General features: G+C 33.6%; 1 protein-coding gene and 1 long non-coding RNA gene across 2 annotated transcripts; both read right to left on the bottom strand.

Annotated features, from left to right (window-relative positions):
- Positions 1-1,096: 1,096 nt before the first annotated feature.
- LOC140046594 (uncharacterized) lies at positions 1,097-7,196 on the bottom strand (the record flags this gene model as incomplete). The annotated part of the gene is made up of 4 exons (XM_072091288.1): positions 1,097-1,343; positions 5,706-5,807; positions 6,185-6,696; positions 6,741-7,196. Coding segments are annotated over 4 exons (1,317 nt in total), but the record flags the coding sequence as incomplete, so codon positions are not given.
- A 1,301-nt stretch (positions 7,197-8,497) lies between these two features.
- On the bottom strand, positions 8,498-11,778 carry LOC140047866 (uncharacterized). The gene is made up of 3 exons (XR_011844976.1): positions 11,737-11,778; positions 11,050-11,091; positions 8,498-8,539 (listed from the first exon to the last, which is right to left on the bottom strand). It is a non-coding gene; the product is annotated as an uncharacterized lncRNA (long non-coding RNA).
- Between the last annotated feature and the right edge of the window lie 11,328 nt (positions 11,779-23,106).

Genomic DNA, 23,106 nt, shown 5'->3' on the forward strand with positions numbered 1-23,106 from the left:
CGTTGGTCAGCTTCTTGCATGTTATATTCTATGCAGGTCAATATCTCTTGTGACGCCAGTCTTGCAATAAAAAGTTATCAATTATTCTTTGGATTGTCCATCACGTGGAGCCTTTTTTTAATTTCTTGTCCACTCTTTGACATGAAGTACTTATTGTAGTTACAACACTGCCGTCAGTTGATTTAACTCTCTCATCTCTTTCCTCATTTTTGATAGATACTGATGGATAGGTCTCGCATACCCAATCCACAGGTTGAAAAAGTGAAGCATGTTGTGTAGTGAAACCTTCTTCATCGGATCATTAAACGATTTAGAATTTAGTTGATTGTTTCTTGATACATGTGCATTCATTGTTGGAACACACATTTAAGTTGGAGATGGTATTACTTGTAGCCACTTTCTCTGTTACAACCTTGACAAGTCCACATTTCCCCTTTTCTTTGGAATTCAGCATATCAATAGCAACTTGCTCTGAGCCTTGTCTCCCAGAAGAGATATCCGTTGGCAAAAAGGTTGTTCCATTTGTTGACAGTGTTGATGATTCCCTGTATCTTGTCTTCATCCTCTTTCATACGTGACATACTTGCATCGTCGGCTGTAAATCTTTTTTTTACTTTTCATCATTTAGTGTTGAACAACTCCTCATAAATACAGCTCTTTGAGTTGATAATATTTCCCATTTAAATGTTGCTGCTGGATTCATAGATATGTCAGTAATTCCCACCGTGGGATTTTAAATCCCTGTTCACTTCCATCTCCGTTTCCTGATCAACAAGAACTCTGCAAAACGGCATTGTTTGTGCTTTTTGTTAACAGTGAAAGGAATTCCGTTTAGAAGATTTACCTCAGAATCTGTATGCGGGTCTGCAAGATTTAGCATCGTTAAAAGGTGTGTCTTGCATAGACAGTTCTTCCACAAGCAAAGAACCAAGGTAACATTTCTAACTCGGTGTTGAGGCCACCATCACCTGTACGAGATGCTCTGACATGGCACAATAGTATGTCAATTTGGTCCAAAAACTTGCCTTTCAATTAGCTTCTGTAATGCATCAGCCTTTCAATCTCTGGTTTCATTTGATCAATATCGCTTCTGTCTTCAATAATGCCATAAATCGAAGACGACTAATGCTTCGGCTGTTAGTGAATGAGCATAGAAACCTCTTTCCCATTGCTTTCCTTCCAACACCCTATCAACTAAGCCCTCTGCTAGAATGCGAGCCTCTATCAGAATGTCACGTAACCCAGCACTTCCAAATCCGGGATATACAAGGAAGCGAATTGCTGTGTGAAATGGACCCTGATGCAATGCTATTCGGCCCATTTGAGAATCCTGATTAACTTTGCTAAGGATAAATTGAAAAGATTGTGTCCAAATTCCTATAAATACAATAACTGGAACGGAGCATGTACCCTTTCCATGATATGTCTATAATTTGGTCTGTCATCTCGACTGATCTTTTAAGGAAGGTGTAGGCCTATATCACATTATAATTAGGAGGTTTATGGATGGTTTGGCAGTAACCTATTTTATGGGGTACCATCTGTACTGTATCTCTACACACGTTGAAGCCTTTCCGTCCAGGATCACATCGTCGATGTTGTTATTAATTTAAAGAAAACTCCATTCGTGTAAGTTTCCAAGCCATGCCGGTTTTATCTGCAGTATCTTTTATACTGAACTTTAAAACTGATTGTTGTGAGCGAGGTGGATTAGTCTTTTTGTTTATAATATAACTATCAATCTGATCGACAAATGGCTTGATAGATATACGCCTTGTTCTTGAGTGACTAAAACTGATGTGTCCTGGAAGTCAATGGCTACCAATTGGTAGTCCCTGCTGAGCGATGTATCCTGTTGTATCATGTACTTGACGTGTTCCCGAGAAATGGCCGTAGTTGTTGTCCCATCCAAATAAAAGAGGAACATACCTTGTGGAATGTGGTATCATTATTTCTAATGCGTAATTCAGCATTTGCTCCATCGATTTCATTCATCCATAAACATTTATTTCTATTAATGGTGCATAGAAAATAACAATAACAAATTAAATAAAGAAATATATCATTAATAAAGGATTTTACAAAAAGTAAAACACGTAAAACCCTTAGGACAAAACAAGGGAGACTCATTGATGCAGTTTTGATTTTTGTTTAGAAGAGAACTTAAAGACAGGCTTCCTGTATTTGCTTGGCTTAGTCATTCCAAAGCTTTCCGACAATCGGTCTTTCTAATATCTCACAGGATGCCGTGATCCTGCACGAAATCACACATCATCTTCGCTTCGTCAACATCGACGATTGCCCTTTTCTTCTCGTTGACATGTACTACTGCTGATGTACAGTAAGAGGAAAGGCGTAATCGATATTCTCATGTATAGGTGACGCATTGGAATTCAACTATATGGTTCCATTTTATTTCATTTTCATTAATGACGAAAACATGGCGCTTTAAGTTATTTGTTATATTTTTGAGAATGTGCGATGGGTCATACATACAAAACATTTTCTGCATTTAAGTACCATCCATTCTATGTAAGGCTTATTTTCACTTACCACTATTCATTGAACATTCTCCTGTCATCATTTATGATGAGCCCAGTCTTTTGGTAGCAAATTAATGCACTCCTTTAATATACTCATTTGTCTGTAACCTGACGTTGCCCTTGCAGACAGAAAGTAACCCAAAGGTTGTTTCCATTTAGTGTAGGCCTTCATCCCTCTAACCATGAAAACCAGGACAACCTTTTTAAGTTCTTCCAAGACTGCCAACATCTTCCATACCTTCAATTATATCTTTACATCATAATGTAGAGCACCTTTGATACTCATTATCTCAGTTCTAGACGTTTTTGTGTATAACGTTTTAACTCATGTTATATAACTAAACAACTTAGTACCTATTTGATATTGCCTAAAGTAGCAGTAATATGACATGGACCGGGGACATTACTTGCCCCAATCAAAGTATCGTTATCTCAGTTATAAACATTTATGTGTATAACGTTTTAACTCATGTTATATAACTAAACAACTTAGTACCTATTTGATATTGCGTAAAGTAGCAGTTATATGGCATGGACCGAGGACTTTAGTTGCCCCAATCCAAGTATCGTTATCTCAGTTCATGACGTTTATGTGTATAACGTTTTTTACTCATGTTATATAACTAAACAATTTAGTACCTTTTTGATATTGCTTAAAGTAGCAGTTATATGGCATGGACCGGGGACATCACTTGCCCCAACCCAAGTATCGTTATCTCAGTTCTAGACGTTTATGTGTATAACGTTTTAACTCATGTTATATAACTAAACAATTTAGTACCTATTTGATATTGCTTAAAGAAGCAGTTATATGGTATGGACCGGGGACATCACTTGCCCCAACCCAAGTATCGTTATCTCAGTTCTAGACGTTTATGTGTATAACGTTTTAACTCATGTTATATAACTAAACAATTTAGTACCTATTTGATATTGCTTAAAGTAGCAGTTATATGGTATGGACCGGGGACATTACTTGCCCCAACCCAAGTATCGTTATCTCAGTTCTAGACGTTTATGTGTATAACATTTTAACTCATGTTATATAACTAAACAACTTAGTACCTATTTGATATTGCTTAAAGTAGCAGTTATATGGAATGGACCGGGGACATTACTTGCCCCAACCCAAGTATCTTTATCTCAGTTCTAGACGTTTATGTGTATAACGTTTTAACTTTTGTTATATAACTAAACAACTTAGTACCTATTTGATATTGCTTAAAGTAGCAGTTATATAGCATGGACCGGGGACATTACTTGCCCCAACCCAAGTATCGTTATCTCAGTTCATGACGTTTGTGTATAACATTTTAACTCATGTTATGTAACTAAATATTTTAGTACCCATTTGATATTGCTTAAAGTAGCAGTCATATGGCATGGACCGGGGACATTACTTGCCCCAATCCAAGTATCGTTATCTCAGTTCTAGACGTTTAAGTGTATAACGTTTTAACTCATGTTATATAACTAAACAATTTAGTACCTATTTGATATTGCTTAAAGTAGCAGTTATATGGCATGGACCGCGGACATTACTTGCCCCAACCCAAGTATCGTTATCTCAGTTCATATATTTATGTTTATTCAATATATAAAAAGATACAACATTTTAAAGTTGTTTTACAATCCATAATTATAAGTTTAATAATAATAATTCCCTTGGTCCATGGTGTCTAATGGCTACTTTAAACAATATTTACAACACAAATACTACATGATACATTGGTTTAGGCAAGTGAGGTCCAGGCCTAATATTATAGATATTGGGATAATGTTTGGACCACATGTGCTGACTTCTGTCATAGAAGCTTTCTAACAAATATACAAGGTAGCCTGGTTGTTCACCTCTTTGGAGGGTGAATGATGAACTTCTATCGTACAGATCATCTTGCATGTCATCGTATGTTACCCACGTGTCCCCTTCTCTCAACCTACATTTGAAATGTGATGTCGTATGTATCGTAAACGCCTGTAGCGTATATCTGTATTAGGGAAAACATATTTTGTTAGAGTTATCTTCTTTTTTTTTCTCTGTAGTGGTTAACCACCACCTTTATACATTCAGTCTTTCATACCTATTTTATTCATATTTCATTTTTGTACTATTTTTTCTCTTATCTCTTTAAGAGTTACAGTGTATGTACTGTTCAATGTTAGGGTGTAAATATAGGAACACTTTGGGATCATTGAAAGTAGGCATATATGTTATACCAATTTATAGTGCCTTGTGTTCGCTTCTAGAATGTTGTTTTAAATGATTTTCCGTTATTCGGATTTCCCTTATCACTTTCTTTTACAAATTTCTAATGCTAAAATCGCGGATTACTCATTCTTGTGATATATATTCTTTGATTCAGGGCATGGCCTAGTTAGACACGTTTTTGGTAGTTGACATGTGTGGCCGCACCGTCAAACACTAGCTTGGTTATTGTATGAAGTTAATGGGGACTGAGACGAGATTGAACATTCTACTAGAATAAGGTATATAGGCAACAAGAGTCATGGCTTAATATACCAACCTTTGTTCTTTAACGATTATCACCTCTTGATAAAACAGTGTAATCGTAGACGTTCCTTCGTCTTCATCGCTTACGTCGGTACTTATTATGCTTAATACAGGATTGATGAAAAGTATTGGAGGGACTCTGAAATTTGTAAATACCCGTGCACTCCGTTGCATTTCCTGTTTATTGTCAAACAAAAACTACGTAATATTTTTAGGGCAGTATATTTGTCTACAGCAATTAACCCTTTTTTAGATGTTAAAATTGCTATAAAGCTGTTTTATCTGCTATGAAGTTGGATTGTTTTCATAGTTACATAGTATAGATAGTTATAATAAATAAGAGATGACACCATATTATAACCAAGGCATTCCAACAAAAGGACTCTAAGCTCGCCTTGTCCAGATATGAACTATTAACAGTCCTTTGATCTTACGTCCGACTGCGACAAATACCAATATATGTACATATTCGCCACATTTCATGTCGCAGCCACAGATAAACCCTTTGATCTCCGGCGGTCAGCATCATGTTGTTAGATTGCCTTGATATATAACGTAACGAAATTGCAACATGGGATCTATCACTGTGGTTAAAACACTGCCTTACTTAACATTCGGCAAATTACCGAAATGTGAGAATATTACCATACCTGTTAGACGATAGAGCAAAACCACACGGTGATATAACGGAAGGGTGTATCCAATAATTCAGAGCTTCTTGAACAGTCGCTATTCTTCTGTCTTCTGGCATTCTATAAAAGGGAAAAGAACACAATTATAAAATGTTGAAAACATGTGACGTTGTTTGCAGTGTGTTTACACCCTAAAACTAAAACATTATTAACAATTTATTTACATTCGGACCACTTTTTAAACGCTTAAGAGCGCACTGTTTCAATAAGTATTGTTAATCATGCAATTCTGTCACTATGTTTTAGTCGCGTGTGTTCAACGCGACTCTACAGCTCACTCTATCGGTCGGATGGTCGGTCGGTTGATCGGATGGTCGGTCGGTAAACACTAACTCAAATTTGAGTACGCGACTGCTGTATATGGCCTTGTTAGTATTAGGAATATTTTTTACGTGTAAGTTATTGAATTGTAACTGTGTATTGTTTACTGAACTTACCCTAACTCAATGGACGGGCTACGGATATTCCTTATCTTCTTGACACACAGAGGATTTGAACATTCAGACTGTTGGATATTTTCTTGAAAGATGGACATATGTCGCACAAAAAAGTTGTACTCCGATCCAAAAGCATCTATGTTCTGCCGTTTCCGTTGTGTAAGTTGTATGTTGTGGACTTCACAAAGCCATCTGACTTTCGCCAACGACCATTGACCTTGGTTGTAATTGTTCACAATATTTTGCAACAACTTGCACATGTCACCTCCATGATCTTCTATGGTTTTGTACAGCATAGGAACATTTAGGATAAGCCTAGACAGTATAAGTAGCAAGTTGTCTATAGTGCATGTGTTTTGTATAAAACAATGAACACCACGATAGACAACTTGCCCACCCCATATTGGAATATTATTTGACATATGGGAGTCATTGCTGCAGAATGCATTGCCTTGGCTTTTACTCCTTCGTTTCCAAATTTCTTCCGGATTCTCTATGTCTTCTTTACTGGACTTTTTTTTGACTTGGTTTTGTTCCTGGCAGTGGGTGTGTTTACTGAAGCGGATTTGGTATCTGGTTCATTGGATTTTCCATTTTTTCGGTTAGTTTTACATTCGGATTGTGATGCGCTTCCTAATTTACTTGCATTTTCCGTATTTTGTGGAACGTTTTCCTGTGCCATCCGATTTTTATTATTTGAACGTCTTTTCTTTGGTTGTGGGAGCCCATTCTTTGGTTTTGAGAAGTACTTTCCCGGCTTAGTTCTTCGAACGTGTTCCTGTGTTTTCCCCTTAACTTTTCGCTTCTTGCTTTCTTTGAGATGTACTTCAGCTACTCTTCCGGTAATATTAAGGTAGGATTTGCGTATGAAGTGTGCTGGTCGTAAGCGTTGACGGTTTCCCCCGAGATAATCTTTTTTGACGTTCCCAAACCAATTTTCAATAACAGCATTTGTAGCTCTATTAATTACATACTGGTTTGTGGCTTGCAGTTTCCTTCCCGTATATTCTGTTTAGGTCTCCGGGAACATTGCGCTCCATAGCGGGAATATATGCAAGAATTGGTCGAGTATAATTTTTGCTAGTCCTTCAGTGTAGTATGGATTCTGTTCAGGATCAACCGGTGTATGGTCATCGTTGACACTTTCGTAAACTTCATTAAATGTTACGTACCAAGGCGATGATTTCCTGATTGTTGCAGATCGCTCTTGACATGCGTATTCTGCTTTCACATGCGATGCTGTAGGTGTCTTGCTAATTAGATTGTTCATGTACTTCACTGATGCATCAACCGATGTCGACGCTGTTTTGGTGTTTAGTATAACACACAAATGCCTGAAAATTGTTGATGCATCTTCCAGTTTATACTGAGTTTGTAGTGCGGCGAAACAGTATAATACGAACTGTCTCTTCTTAACGTCAGTTGAAAGACTTTTCAATTTGCGCGAAACATCATGAATCATGTGTGCAGCACAAATGTGCGGATAGGTATAGCCTTTAATTTCATGAACACTCCCGTGGGCAATGCGCCACGTTCGTTGCAAATATCCTTTGCAATCTTCTGAATTGAAGCTTCGCAAGACTGCTTTAATAAGGGCCCATGAATAGTCGATCTCAACTCGTCTTGGTACCACTGACGCCACAGGCCTGGTTCGGCTTACGGTATTCAGAAAACGCTCCAGAAAATGTTGTATTTCCGAGGCATGCTACTGGTACTGGTTCAAATAACCGTCTCACAGAGACATCTGGTAGCCATTGACTTAAAGTTGGCATTTGGATGTGTTACTTTTAAATGTACAGTACGAGAGTGACTACTACCAAATTGCACAGTCACAAAACAACTTATAAAACAGTTCATATACAGTTAAAACATTGCTGGGAATTATAAATTTCTGTTGAAGCAGGCTCCAATGAAGTTGCATCTAGGTCTTTAGTACAGTACCGTATGCATATTAAACAAGTTCTCAATATAAATATGGAATACAGTATTTAACATATTTTTATTTTAGTTTCAGTATCTATTTAAGATCACAATTATGAAATATACTAAGTATAGTACAAAATGCCAAATTATAATTCCTGAACAATAAAGATAACAATGAATTGTTAATTACAGGCAATATAAGGCAATAAACCAAAATTTTATTTTTATTGAATACAGTATCAATATGTGAAAATGGTTTCTTAATAGTTTAGCTGGTGCAAGTGTGTTTCACGTATTTATCATTAAATACAGTTTTTTTTTTTATATTTTGATGAATTTACAATTTTTGATTCAAATTTTTTCATAAAATAATATTGATGGAAAACATACCTTCTGGATTTCTTACAAACTGCCTTGAAGGTCCGGGTTCATCTGTAAAAAAGTGTTTACAGTTTACTATACTGAACAGTAAAGAGTCATTAGTATTTAATTTCTAAAAAGCCAGTGCATGCAAATTATTTTCACAAGTTTACAAAATAAGTCTACGAAAAGAAAGCTACAATCAACACATTCAGTTCTGATTATTGTATAGTACCCATGTTACCAGTACTGTTAATGTTAAAATTATATTTAGGTGATCATTTAGAATAAAATGATCACATATTGTTATTGTATGAAATCTTTATTTTTATTTTTTTCCTTTCTGTACACTTTTTGTGTAACAATTATCTCAAAAAGTTGAATGACAATGATCACAAAAATTTCACAATGTCTTTCAAATACTTTAACTTAGTCATAATAAGCTTTTCAGCGTGATCACTCATCCGTGACGTCACTTATACGCCATTTTGTGAAATCACATTATCAATCATATCTCCATAATTCATTATCACATAATTATTAATGAAATTCACTACACGTAAACTTCAGGTCAAGTGTAAAAATATTAGCAAATAAAAACTTGCACGTTTCAAGGTCATGCGCATGAAATCGCGCGTTAAAAATTTAAAAAGCTCAAAATTAAGTTTTGATCAATTTAGAGCATGAATTAAGCCATTTGCGTGTTTCAAAAAATACTGAACGTGTTTTTGAGCGTGCGTACATAGGAAGCGTAAAAAATATCAAATTTTTGTACAAATTGCATTATACTCATCTTCCTTAGTACATTCACCAAATTTGAGTTCATTTTGACTTAAAATAGTGCTATACGAGCACATTGAAAATGACAAAATGTGCACATTAATTGTACAAAAGTGCTAAAAATGGTACAAAATAAGGCCTTTTTAAAATGAATATAACTCCTCAGAATGGAAGATGACCCCCATTTTTTTTAACTTATTATGGAAGCCAATGAGTTGTAGATATAAATGTATATACACATTAGACGTACAAAATGGTATGATGTCATCATTTGGCCACATGACTTTTTAAAATAGGGTTTTTTCCCCTTTTGTCATAGACCACCATATTCAACAGAGTGCAGCTTGCTTATCTGTGATCGATTTTCTTTTAATTTTTAATTTATTCTACCTCAACCAATTATGTTACTCATGAGTTACCAATATTTTCATTTTGACACGTCTTAAAATTTGAATAACGGTGATTACGTAATTTCACCTACAACGTATATTTGAACACCTTACAGCTCTTCTGAATTAAAGTTGACCTTGATGTTTATAACTTATTATGAGAGCTGGTGAAATGTAGATATGAATTCATATACAAATTAAGCCCATCTGATGTTGTAACGTTATCATATGGCCAGTCGTACAAAAAAGTAGTTTTTAAATTTCTTTAGTCAAAGTTATACAAATTTCAAAGAGCACCCTCACCGCGCTTCTACGTGCCAAATTTTCTTCAAATTGTTATATTTTATTGCTCAATTCATTATCTTTCGATATTGTTATCCACAAGTTTATTTTGATAATGTCATACCAAAAAGTTAGATCATGATGAAACGTAACCGCTTTTGTTTATTTTTATAGCTCACGCATGTATTTTTAATGCTTTTATATAAACTTTAAATCATCGTTAGTGCAATATAATAATAAATCATATAATATAATTAAATAATAATAATATTTATCTAATTTTAACAATTTTTAGCCAACTTTTTGTGTGTGTTTTGTAAATTGTATTTTATATTTATATTTTTGTATTTTGCCAGTTTTCAAATCACATTTCTGTTTTTTTTTAAATGGACAATAAAGTATATATGACTATGACTATGACTATGTGTCCGTAATTTCACCAATGCTACACTGTATTTAGATATACAGTATATACTGAACATAATATGGCATATAATAGGCACAACTCAGCACTATAAGCGTATAATAGGATGGCATGAATCAACATTTTCCGATTGTATGTTAACGTACGTGCATGTTTAAACAATATTAACAGTAAAATCATAAAAATGATCACCTATAATTCGTCAAAGTGACGAATTAAATTCCAGTTCATATTACAATTGTTTTGTTAAATGTAGTTTGGTGGTTCTAAATGGTGATTGAGTAATTCTTGTTCATGTCTTGGTCACTCAAACCACATTGGATATGCTATGAGAATGTAGTTTGGAATGTACGTCACAGCAAGCTGGAAATTCTTGATGTGATTTAGCAAAAAAGGGCCATAATGATCAGCAGAATACTTCTTTGTTTATTGTAATCACTGTGCCTTTCCCTGTAGGTGGCCTCATACACACTCTAAACTGAATTGTGTGGTAAATGTAAAATTGCGACTCAATTAGTACAGTTTTTCAGTGTGGTGTATAAAAACTATAAGATGCAGGCTAACAAAAAATGAGTGATATTACAAAATTAGATATATATATATGCCTATGCCATTTCAGCATTTAATTTTGCCTTTGAAGTCTGACCAGGAGTACAGTATCATAAAACTTGGTGGAATTGATAAAATAGATGATAATACCAAATTACCTTCTTGATATTCAACTGTCTGTCTTGATGTTCCAGGATTATCTGTAAAAAGTTTCATACTGTAAATGGTATTTCTAAACTTTCCTTCATAAAAAAATACAAAAAATTGATTTTCACCACTGGTTTGGTACTATTCCATCTTTTCACTCTACTGCTAGCTTAAAAATTTTACTTTTTACACATTAACCAATCACCACTCAGTTTGTATCCTGATGGAAACATTGGGTAATCATAATAATTCCAATAAATCATCGGTAAAAATGAGCTTATTTCTTTCCTTTTAACTTTCTTGATTAGTCCTTCAGTTATTAATATTAAAAATGTTTCCATTGTTTTTTATCGATATTATAAATAATGGATTAACAAATTCATCAAATGACAGTCTAATCATACAAGATCATTACTTCCAACTATTTAAACTAACAGTAGTTAAACATTGTATACTCTATTTCTAACAAATTTCAATCTTCTATCAACTAAAGACAAAGTTTAGTCATTGTCTTGGACCACTCTATAGTCACCACCAGGTGGGCTTTCTTCATCAGTGCTTCTATGAATGGATTATTTGGGAGCAGGAATGCTAGTGGACCAAACTCTTATGACTTAATAATAATCAATGAAATCAATCAATAAATAATACTAAATAAACCGAATATCCTGAATTAAGCACAATATGAATAAAAATACCTTTTGAAGTTTTTGACCTTTTTGTTGATGGCCTGGCATCACCTGTAAAAACAATTTTTTTAAAGTTAATAAACAATAATGTTATTTTATGTTACATTTAGCACAATAAATTTGTTGATGATCCAGCATCTCCTGTAAAAAGCAAATTATTATTAATTTTGACCAGTATAGGCTTTCATTAAATTGAAATTGTACTGAACAAGAATATATAAAATACAGGGTGTCTAAAATGCCACTGCAAATACCCAATACCATCAAATATACACACATACTGAGGGTATAAACAGAGAAATGGTATTTCCAAACAAGAAAATGGTAACATGGATTATATAAACATACCTTCTGAACTTTTTGAACTGATTTCTTTTTGTCTAGCTTTACCTGTAAGAATTAGTAAGCACAAAGTAAATTTTAGTAAATAGAATAAATATAAAAAATCAGTGATATCTTTAATCAATTTACAGTGATGTTACTATCGATTTTTGCCTAATTTGTTTTTATTCAATTTGTATTTGTTGCATGCAAATCTGAAATATGAATAAATCTTCCATATAAATATCTTTCTTCAATACTTTGCAAAGTGATTTAAACAAATTACAACAAATCTTTAAAAATGCTTCTTAGGCCCCGTTTCTGCTGCCAAAAATATACCGTATATATACGGTATATTTTATATACGGTATATTTTTTGGCAGCAGAAATGGGTCTCATAAAAAATATACCGTATATATTTGCGGTATATATACTGCATAAATATCCCCATCGTTTGTGGATATTATACGGTATATTCCAAAATATACCGTATATTTCGTTCCCCGTTTCTGCTGCACTCAAAATATACCGTAAATGTGACCCGACTCATGACACGAGGTCAAAAACTAACAGAGCGCGACGCGTTTGTTTTGGTTTTTCTGCTGCATTGAAAGTTGAAAAACACGTGTAAAAGCAAGCAACAGATCAAAATGTCACTGTGGACCGAACAAATCACTATTTTTGCAATTCAATTGTGGGGGGAAGCGAAAGTTGGGGGGAGACTGCATGGCAACAGAAGAGATACCGAGATTTTAATTACAATAAATCGAATGTTCTTACAAGACAACAACGTGATGTAAAATCATGGTAAAATACTGTATAATAGAAAATGGAAATTAAAACGGCAATATAGGATAATATAGCATAATATAAACTCAATTAGGTATATGCCATCCATCGTTCTTGTTTTTTACTCGGACTACAAAATTTTCACGTAACAAGTTAATTCTAGTGGGCATTTCTAACATTTCTTCACCAAAATGTTCTTCTTCATCATACACTGCCTGGAAATTAAGTCAAACTTAGTCTAGGCATTCAATCTAATAATTTGCTATATCTTTCCAAACACACCAAATGATACTTTTTTTTTAACACCTTGCCAAAACCTAACATTTTCATCCATGTGAAATGAATCAAATTTACCACACATCGACCATTGTGTAAGTAAAAATGTATGTCCTTGTCATCAGTTCCTAGCTTAAAGCCCCATTCCCTACGTTTTTTAGATCTAATTTAAGATCACAAACTATATTTAATGTAAAAATAATACTATATGGTCCTATTGCGATAACTTTTTTCGTCTTTAAACGGTTAAAAATGTGAAAAATAAATCGATTTTAATAATTATAGCGGCCCGCTATAAATCCCAAAATGCATTGCGCGCGGATTGATATTGTTGTTTTTCACCTGTAATTCGCCCACTTTTCGATCGATCGTGAAGCCAAAACAAATGGAAGACTCCTAACTTTTCAGCGAAAATACCGGGTTTTCCCCAATTTGTATCAACGGAGTCTGGCAAAAATAGAAAGACAATTAATGCAGCAACTATACAACGTCAGGCTAGGTATATAGCTAGCGTACGATGTTCGTACGTTACCAATGTTTACCAGCTAGGCCTACAAAACTAAGCCTAGCTAGGCTAGGCCTGAGACCGTCCACGAGAGGTCGATCGCCGCGAGCTACTTAGGTAGTGCATTGTTTCTCACTTTTTATCATAATTTACCATAAAACGTACATTTAAGACAAGGAATGACATGGTTTAATGTTTTTAAAGTGATATATATGTATTATTTTCCAAAAAACGTCCAAAATTGCAGGGAAGGGGTCTTTAACCCATTTCCATTTTTTTTTTAAAGTAAATTCCGAGAATTCTTCATTTACAGCTTTGTATGGAAATGACAGGATACAATAGTTTTTGAAGACTGTGCCTGGTGGTCCACATCTGACGGTAGAGGAAACTATTGTTTCAAATTTGTTTTAATACAAGATCTTTTGTTTTGTCCCAAACATTTTCTATAGAAATATCAACTTTCTTTCCCTCTTCAATTGCTCCTGGATTTATGACTAATTGTATGTCTTCATCCTTAAGGTAAAGAGTACCACCTGTACAGTCCACAACTTTTGTAATTTGCTGGATTAAACAGAAACCTGTGCAGTTAGTAAGAACAATACAATAATTTGTGCATCAAACTAAAACTGATGGGTTTAATTTTTAAATGAGTGTAAAAAGTCTTATATATAAACTGTTTATACTTATTTCACAATTCATTAAAATTCATGTAAATTCACACTTTATATAGTTACACTGGTTGAACACTTGAGCAAGTATTTAATTTATCATTTATTAATGGGATCTTTCCAGATGCTCTGAAAATAGCAAAAGTGTATCCTATTTTTAAGAAAAGAGAAAAAGATGTTATAAACAATTACAAGCCTATTTCTGTTCTCCAATTTTAGCCAAAATATTTGAAACATTTGTTAATGTCCGAATGTTAGAATTCCTCGAAAATCACCATATTCTCTATGATCACCAATATGGATTTATGAAAAATAGCACAGTATTAAAATCTCGGAGGAAATGGAATACAGATATAAGCGAGATGCGCTAATGTGATGAGCAATAACGAAGGAGATGTACTGTCCCCCAAAAACATGAAAAATGAAGATTAATTAAATCAGATTTTGAATATGTTATTTTGTAGTTTTAATAAAATTAATCACTTCCATAGAAAAAAAAACGGGAAAAAATAATGTTTTAACTTGTAAAATGACAAAATAAATAGTTAAATTCAACCAAAAATCCATTGACTGGCAGCCAATTTGACCAAATACATTTTTTTCGATCCAATTTTTGGTAAAAGTGGATAACTATTATGTTACATTAAAATGGAATATTCAACAAAAAATGTTTAAAGAATTATTTTTTCATCTTTAAAGGGTGGACAATAATTCAAGAAAAAAACATAATTTATTGATTGATTGATTGATAATAATACAAAAATGATGTTTTAAGAATATTGATAATATTAGGGACTATAAAGTATACTTAAAACAAGCTCACGATAAAGGATTCACAATAAAATCTATTCAGTAAAATTACTGTAGTCGAGTTATGACAAAAACGCAATGTTAGGTCAAATCATGCTTTGCTTTTTGAAAATCTAAAGACTAAAAACGAAATGTGTTTATAGATTTTGTAAGTAAATGTAGTCTACGGTGTATATCATTGAATTTGTACGATTTTGAGTTGTATTTTGTGCACACTACCATTTCGTAGGGTCTTCCTTTTACATGTGCGGTTTGTGGTTGTTTTCAGTTGTTTTTGGTTATTTTCGGTTGTTTTGGTAATTGGACTGACCCCCACTAGCCCCAAGCTTAATGTGTGTGTACCCACGGCCAGACCGGTACTACTAGTACTGTATCAGGTCTAGTTAGGTAGGCGAGGCTACTTCACTAATATTTCACCTTCTATTTGCACTTCGTTTCTGTTTTTTCCATTTGTTTACCCTTTTAAATACTTTTATTGTTTTATACATTTTAATGTAAATACACAGTAATTTAGCTTTGGCTGCGACAGTGATATTGAATAAAAGAATATGTCTATGATGTAAGACCTCCCTTTCTCAGACTAGCATAAGTTGTTATTTTGTTAATGTGAACGTCTCTCACGGTATCAGACATTTTCTTTCTTCCTTGACCATAATGTGCTTACATCTCTGGATTGAGAAAACCACAATTGTCAACATTTTCGGCATAATATGATTTTAATTTGTCATTGTGATTCATTCTTACTGTACCATGTTTGATGTAGTCAGATGGACAAGGTATTTTATTTATGGTTTTTTTGTCTTTTCATGGAAACCACAATTATGTTTGGCAAAGTGGGATTACCCTCATTGCTCTGTATCAATTTTGTCCTCATTGATTTCCTTAACGTTAATTTTGAATGATTCCTATTTACATACATTTTTGAACAAAACAAAAACAATGCTCATTTACATCTGCAGTAACAAATTATTGCATTTGTTTCAGATTGTAAAAAGAGTCTGCTTCATTTATCCTCGGCAGTAATGATACATGCAAATGTATAGTTCATTATTTTTTGTAAATGATATGACAATTAATTGATTGGAATGGTTTGCTAGCAGCTCAATCTGGATGGGTCAGAAAGTGTTGAGAACAGGTGCGTTTAAGGTGTCAAGTAATAAATAAATCCTTGTTAAATTTGTATAACATAACCAACATCAAGTGGACAGATTCCATCAAGTAAATCATGCATGATATCTAGTAATTAGTTTTTGTGCACCTCAGATCCTTGAACAGATTTGTTTTTATTCCTACTGTACTATTATTATTGCTGCAAAGCTTGTGTATTCATCTAGGACCTATTCAATTCAATTCAATTCAACTTTATTTCAGACAAACTGTCCATATATTATTGATTACTATAGTTTACAAAAACAACACATTATTATGGCTATACTGATACTAGTTAACACACGTAAAAGTATACAGGAGATTATATATACAAAAGTTCTGTCCATTTTCTATGCAACTTTGAATCTTTTAGAATACGAGAAAAAACACATGTAATTAAAGTATTACAGCTTTTTTCAATTTTTGTTTTGAAACAAAAAATTGATTTCCGAATGTACTCATAGAAGGAGGGAACATGGTTATCAACAAACATAGCACTAGCACTACAGCTCCTTGAGCGTCTTAAAATCTTTCTAAGTGCGTTATTATAACAGACCTGTAATGACTTTATAGTTTTTACATTAAAATCGCACCATAAGGCCGCACAATACATACTAATACAGTATGACTTAAACAAAGTAATCTTAACATCTGTTGAGCATTTACTAAATTTTCTACAAAGAGAGTTACCTCTAATACATAATGATCGATATTGCCTTTTAATATCCAGTTCGTCCCTAGTATCATTGCTGATAACACAACCAAGGTAGGTAGTGGATTGAACGTAATTTAGTTCTTTACCACATAGAACAGTAACATAATTACCATTCAGTTTTCTTTTCCTAGGGCAAAAACACATGCAAATTGATTTTTTTGAATTATATAATACATCAAAGTCATTAGCAAAATCCTCACATATGTTAACCATCTTTTGGAGGGCATCTAAAGAGGGCGCAAGTAACACCATGTCATCTGCATAACTTAAGTTGTTGAACTTTGTATTATTGAGCTCACAACCAAAATTACAATCACTAAGCATACTGTTTAAATTGTCAATGTAAACATTAACAGAGGAGACATAACACCACCTGTCTAACGCCATTGGTAACTTTAAAACCTGAAGACATAGAGTTACCCCATCTAACAAAAAATCGTTGATTCTCATACCAAGATTTTAGAAGTCTAATAATGTTTGTTTCTCTCATAATTAATTGCCTGTACAGTGACCAGTGATTGACTCGGCCGAACGCTTTACTCGCGTCGAGAAAACAAGTAAATACGGGGCTCCCATTCCTATTATAGTAATCCACTATCTGCTTAAAAACCACCTCAAGTATGAGTTTAATAACATTAATTTGTGTGTGGATCATTTTTTTTTTTTTGCAAAATGACCATGGAAATCTTCCATTATGCCATCTTCACTAGGATAGTATGTCTCTTATGTGTCCCATTGTTTAGTATTGCCTATTTATAAATTCTCATTTATATATCCACCAATTCTTAGCTTAACTGGCCTAACATGTAAATAGCAATTTCTGTTAAAAATGTTTATCTTTATTGAGAAGAGAATCACAATTTGTTTCAAGAAGAATAAAAGTTTCTAAACAAAAATTTCTATTTATAGTTTCTGAGTATTTTTCCATTCCATTATCCTTTATTTTAACTTTTATTGTTTAGCATTTCTTCAAATTAAATTCTTATTAAATTCTTATTAAGTTCTTATCATTAATTACCAATGTATCCTTTGGAATTTTATACTATGTCTTTCAATACTATTAGCCAAAAGTTATTAACATTTTAACCGACCTCAAAAACCCCATCTGACCACATTACATAGTGTTGCACTTTTTCTAGGCCTATACCTTTTCTTCCCTAGAATCCTGGTCGGTCTAGGGCATTTATTTACATAATACATGGCCACTGACTCAAGTATATAAACATTAAATAAATAAAATAAAATATTGGCATAAAAATAATATTCCAAAAATTAATGGTTTACAGTAAAATATTTAAACACATTTGAACAGTTTCCTATTCATCACTATGGACCATGTTTACTTGGTTCAACAGAGACATTCATTCGTGTAGCTGCATATTTAACCTGCAATTTTTTTTTGCTATTGCGAAAATTCAAAGGAAACCTTTGGTCGCAGTTTCTGACAGTTTCAAGAATGGTGGAATTTTATACATTTTCAAACCACAACTTATGTCAAAATGAAGTTTTGTTGCTGTCATATCCGTGCTTATGGATTTCCATATGATCTGTAGTAATTATTGAAGTCAGCTCAAACCTGATGTCTTCGACCTGTTCGTCTGTAAAGATACTTGAACTAAAAATACATGTTTACATTGCTATTTGGTTTATAGTGGGATATCGTATCACAATATGGTACATATACCAATGGCTGTAATCTTTCATGTCTGTGGAAGTATCAAGCATTCAACAAAAGACAATGAAAACAAAGTATGCATTTTGAATGATAGGGACGATTTTTCTCCTGTACCAAAGATTGTACCAGAACTATTTGATGCAAAAGAGAACAAAATAACATTATTTTTCTCTTCTCTAACATTGGAAACTGTTTTAAATTGTGCGACTGTTAATAATAATATAATACAAAAGAGCATCATTTACAATTACTGTACCATCGAAACAGCTACATACGACAATGCACCAATGGTGTTGGTGCTTTATGAACAGTAAACTGCACAATTAATCACCAACAGAAAGTGCTGCAACACAGCAGTACACATGCGGCAAGTTCTGGTGTGAACAAATAAAATACATCAATTCATGAAACTGTCTGATAAAGAGTAGATCAAAGATAGAGACAGACAACTATGGTACAGTACTGTATTCAATCAAAACAGGAGATGAGTAGTACCAAATATGAAATGCAAGAGTGTTATTTGGAGTACGCTTCCAAACATTGATGAATAGGATTAACTACTTCACATTGTGTCTATTTCACTGTATAGTATATATTCATTATCGATGTCATCGTTAAGAGGAGATGTGCCTTAAATCACTCTTTTTGCCTCACTACATTCCGTTACACTGCATGGTGAAAGTATAATTGATTGGACATAGCTAAATTCTCCGAAGTGGGACATTGTGTTGTTGCTAGTGATCTGAACACCTGTACATGCAATGATTTTGACTTTGTTAATGATGATGATGATTTTTTCAAATTTTAAATACAGTGTTGATAACCATCTGACGACTATGGTCTTTAAATAGTAGTTGCAGAAATAGTGGTATTAGAAAAATTTAAAAAAAAAATACTTTTCAATAAAAAAAAATCTTTCTTATCTCCATTTTATACACCGTTTAAGTAATCTCTAGCTTGATAAACAAATTCTTTCTTATCAATATCCACTGTTTAATCAATCTTTCTGCCTTTTCACGGTTTGCTTAACTTTAATGCTTGCATCATCAATTGTCACTTTCCGATATTTGGAATGTCTGTATCTGGAATGTGGTTTCTTGAAGAATAATAAGCAGTTTGTTGTGTCCCTGACCTTTTGACACATTTTCAAAATGTGTAACCAAGCCAATAATGATTGTTTGACCATCCTAAACCAATTTCTGAAGTCAAATTCTCTGGACCTCAAAGTGCATACAAAAGTTGATCTAGCTACTAGAGTAATGGAACACAGTTAAGAGTATTACATAGATCATTGACATCAAGTGCTTTAAAATTGTAAATTATACTTTTACGATTCAAATTATCATTACTACAATAATAAGCAGTTTGTGGTGTAAGATTAAATTGTGTTTATCTGTTGCTTGCTTAGTTGTTTGTAGCGAAGACAATTTAACCTGCATGACATTAAATTGACAATTGTCTTGTGTAGACTAGCTCCATATTGGGACCAATCACATCAAAGGTCTTTTCAACATTACAATTAGAATGAGGCAGTATCAACAATAGTTTCATTAATTAGATAGGTGATCTGATTGAATCTGTTTTAAAATAAGAAAATTGCTCTAGACTTTAAGGTAGCATACTTAGCTGTTACATTTCCAACGTTTTCGCCTGGTATACTCTGCTGAGCACACCTTATACTATGCTGAGCAATATTACACATACCATATTTATTCAAATAATATTGTTCAGGTGGGTTTTTCCTCCTTCCACATTCCTATCCTTCTACATTCCATTTTTTCTATTTACATACATACAGTAATCTAGCACTGCAGTTATAGACAAAAGTCCAAGATAAAGTACTTGGCGCACCAATTGACATTCCATTTTTTAAATACACTTAATGCCTCTTCAATATACTCTGTTTTTTCTTCCTTAATTACAAATGTTTCAACTATTTGGTAAGCAAAATTAGTTGCACCTCATAGAATAGGAAAATAGGAATTGCATACTTGGTAGTCTTGTACGTAGAATCACGTTGATCTATAGAATATTCAATTATGGATTTGACCATGTAAGTCGTTTGCGTGCGTTTAATATATGGCTAATCAGGGTTTCTTTATTAATTTCCTAATTAATAATTTTAATTGGCAACATGTGCCGATAAGGAAAACATCTATCTTGTTTAATATTTTTTGTCATGCAGTATTTATGGGATATCTGTCCAAGGATTTGGTATCATATAGTGGGAAATGATGGGGTGAAATTAGTAGTTTAAGTCCCTGGGCCTGTCCAGTGTCAAGGATTTTAGCTATATATGTTATGGTGGGTTGTGGGTTAGAGACATCAGTAGAGTCAGCTGATCATTACCTGAAACTAAAATTTTAACATTTATAACTACCTACAATATTCTCATAACAATATAATACAATTTAATTAATCATAATAATGAGTTTAGTTTATAGATGTTTTACACCTATATTCTATTCATATTCTACGTATGAAGTGGTCCACCATCGGTTCCAGGATGTTAATCTACACAATTAATTTAAATACTGCACTATATGACTTAATTCTTTCATTTGCAAGACCTACTTTAATATTAGCCTAGTTTGACATAACTACTACCCTAGCCCATGCCTACATTTATTGATTATTTATTGTATTACTTAAAAATATTCTTTAAAAGTAAATACTACATATGACAGACATCCTGTTGCTTTCTCTTTACATTTAACTGAGACATTTGCATCTAATTGTGATAATAATATTGTTTTTGAGTCATTGAAAAGCTGACTAATGCCATTTTTTCACCGTCCGTAAATACCGGTCTTCTTTTAGTTACGCTCATTTTCACACGTAAACTGCGAATCTATACTCATTGCGTTAAGACTAGCAACAGCAATGATCTAACGCTTTATTAGTAAGACCGTCTATCTGATAAAGCCAGCATTAAAATGGGAGTTGAGACCCTCAATTAAGACTGTTTTATAGCAATCCGCCCATGAAACAATATCGAAAAAACCATACCATACCATAGACTATTAGGAGCCTTCAATACAATAATCGCGGTTCTTGATAAACTACTCCAACATTGCCGACTTATTGGTTTTGTTGTTGCAGTTGAAAAGCCTCAAATCGTCTCTCCCTATTGCCATCCTTCTTTCTCCAGTTCCTGGTCCATCTCCATTTTTTTCTGAATTAAGCTGAGTGTTTCATCCCACTGTTCCTCTTCTTTAGTATGTTACTTTCACCCTCATGCCTAAAAATAAATGTAAAAAATGATAATTATTATTATTTTCTACATGTATTCTTAAAGTGTCTTTTAGTTGGTTTACAAAGCTGCCAATAGCAACATGATGCTGTCAATAGCAACATGATGCTGTCTTCCAGATCTTATGACTTTTATTTTGTACTTTTTGTAAGCGAGTTTTACTTCTACAGCATTTAACCCCCTTTTGTGGTTCACTGTCATACACTGACATGAATGTACCTCCCATTTTTAAAGTAGGATACTGCTAATGTTTCATCCACTTTAGATAGGTCATTAAGGGCTTTACATCTGTCAACTGTAGATGAATACTTTAACTTCATGTAATGTGTTAAGATATACTTTGCTTTTGATGCTTCTTGGAGGTGTTGACACAGGAACACATGTAAGCAGATGCTACATCCATGACTGTACAGCATGCTTCTACTTCACATTGTAAAGTGATTAAAATTATTAGTATTATATGAAATTTAAGTTAAATTTGCATGGCCAAAACAAACATGGTCTTGCCATGTACTGTAACTCTTCCAGCTTCTGAACTAAACCATGTGGATAGTTTGCTTCGAACGTCAATGGCGTCTCTACTACTATGGTGTCCAGTATGTTCCAGATTAATTAGTTCTGGCTTATAATGTGAATTGGCAACAGGATCTGTTTGAATGTTGATTACACTGGTATTGCGAATAAAATTATGCAAAATACATGCACACAGCACAATTTTGTAGGTTTCAATTCAATTTTCCTATGGAAAATCCAAAATCTGGACACACGTCTTGCTCTGCTGTTGTAGTTGTAAATTCTGTCATTTGTGTGTGTTTTGTTTTGTGATGTCATCTTTAACGTGACCGAAAAGAACTCTATACATACCTAAAGTAATGGTAACATTTTTCTGGTTCTGAGAAAAAGTCGTCACGGATTAATGTCTGGAATTGACCATGGGGGTTTCTTTTTTGTTGATTATGTTAACCAATTCCGATATTTTTCTCTTTTTGTTAACTGTTGACAAATAATTCAACATCATCTTCGTCGCTGTAATCTTCCATTGTCCATGTTTACATCGTTTAACTTTAATGATTTATAATTAAAATGGCGTGCGAACCGCCGTGCAGTGATGTGAGTGCACTAATTTAAAAACGTAACACGGACTGAATTTTTCTTTGGCCATCGGCCCGGATCCGGGCTTGATGTGATTGTGAATGTGAACTTTTGTATGTTGTGTTT

The sequence above is a fragment of the Antedon mediterranea genome, chromosome 4, assembly GCF_964355755.1.
Source record: "Antedon mediterranea chromosome 4, ecAntMedi1.1, whole genome shotgun sequence".
In the NCBI taxonomy this organism is placed as follows: Eukaryota; Metazoa; Echinodermata; class Crinoidea; order Comatulida; family Antedonidae; genus Antedon; species Antedon mediterranea.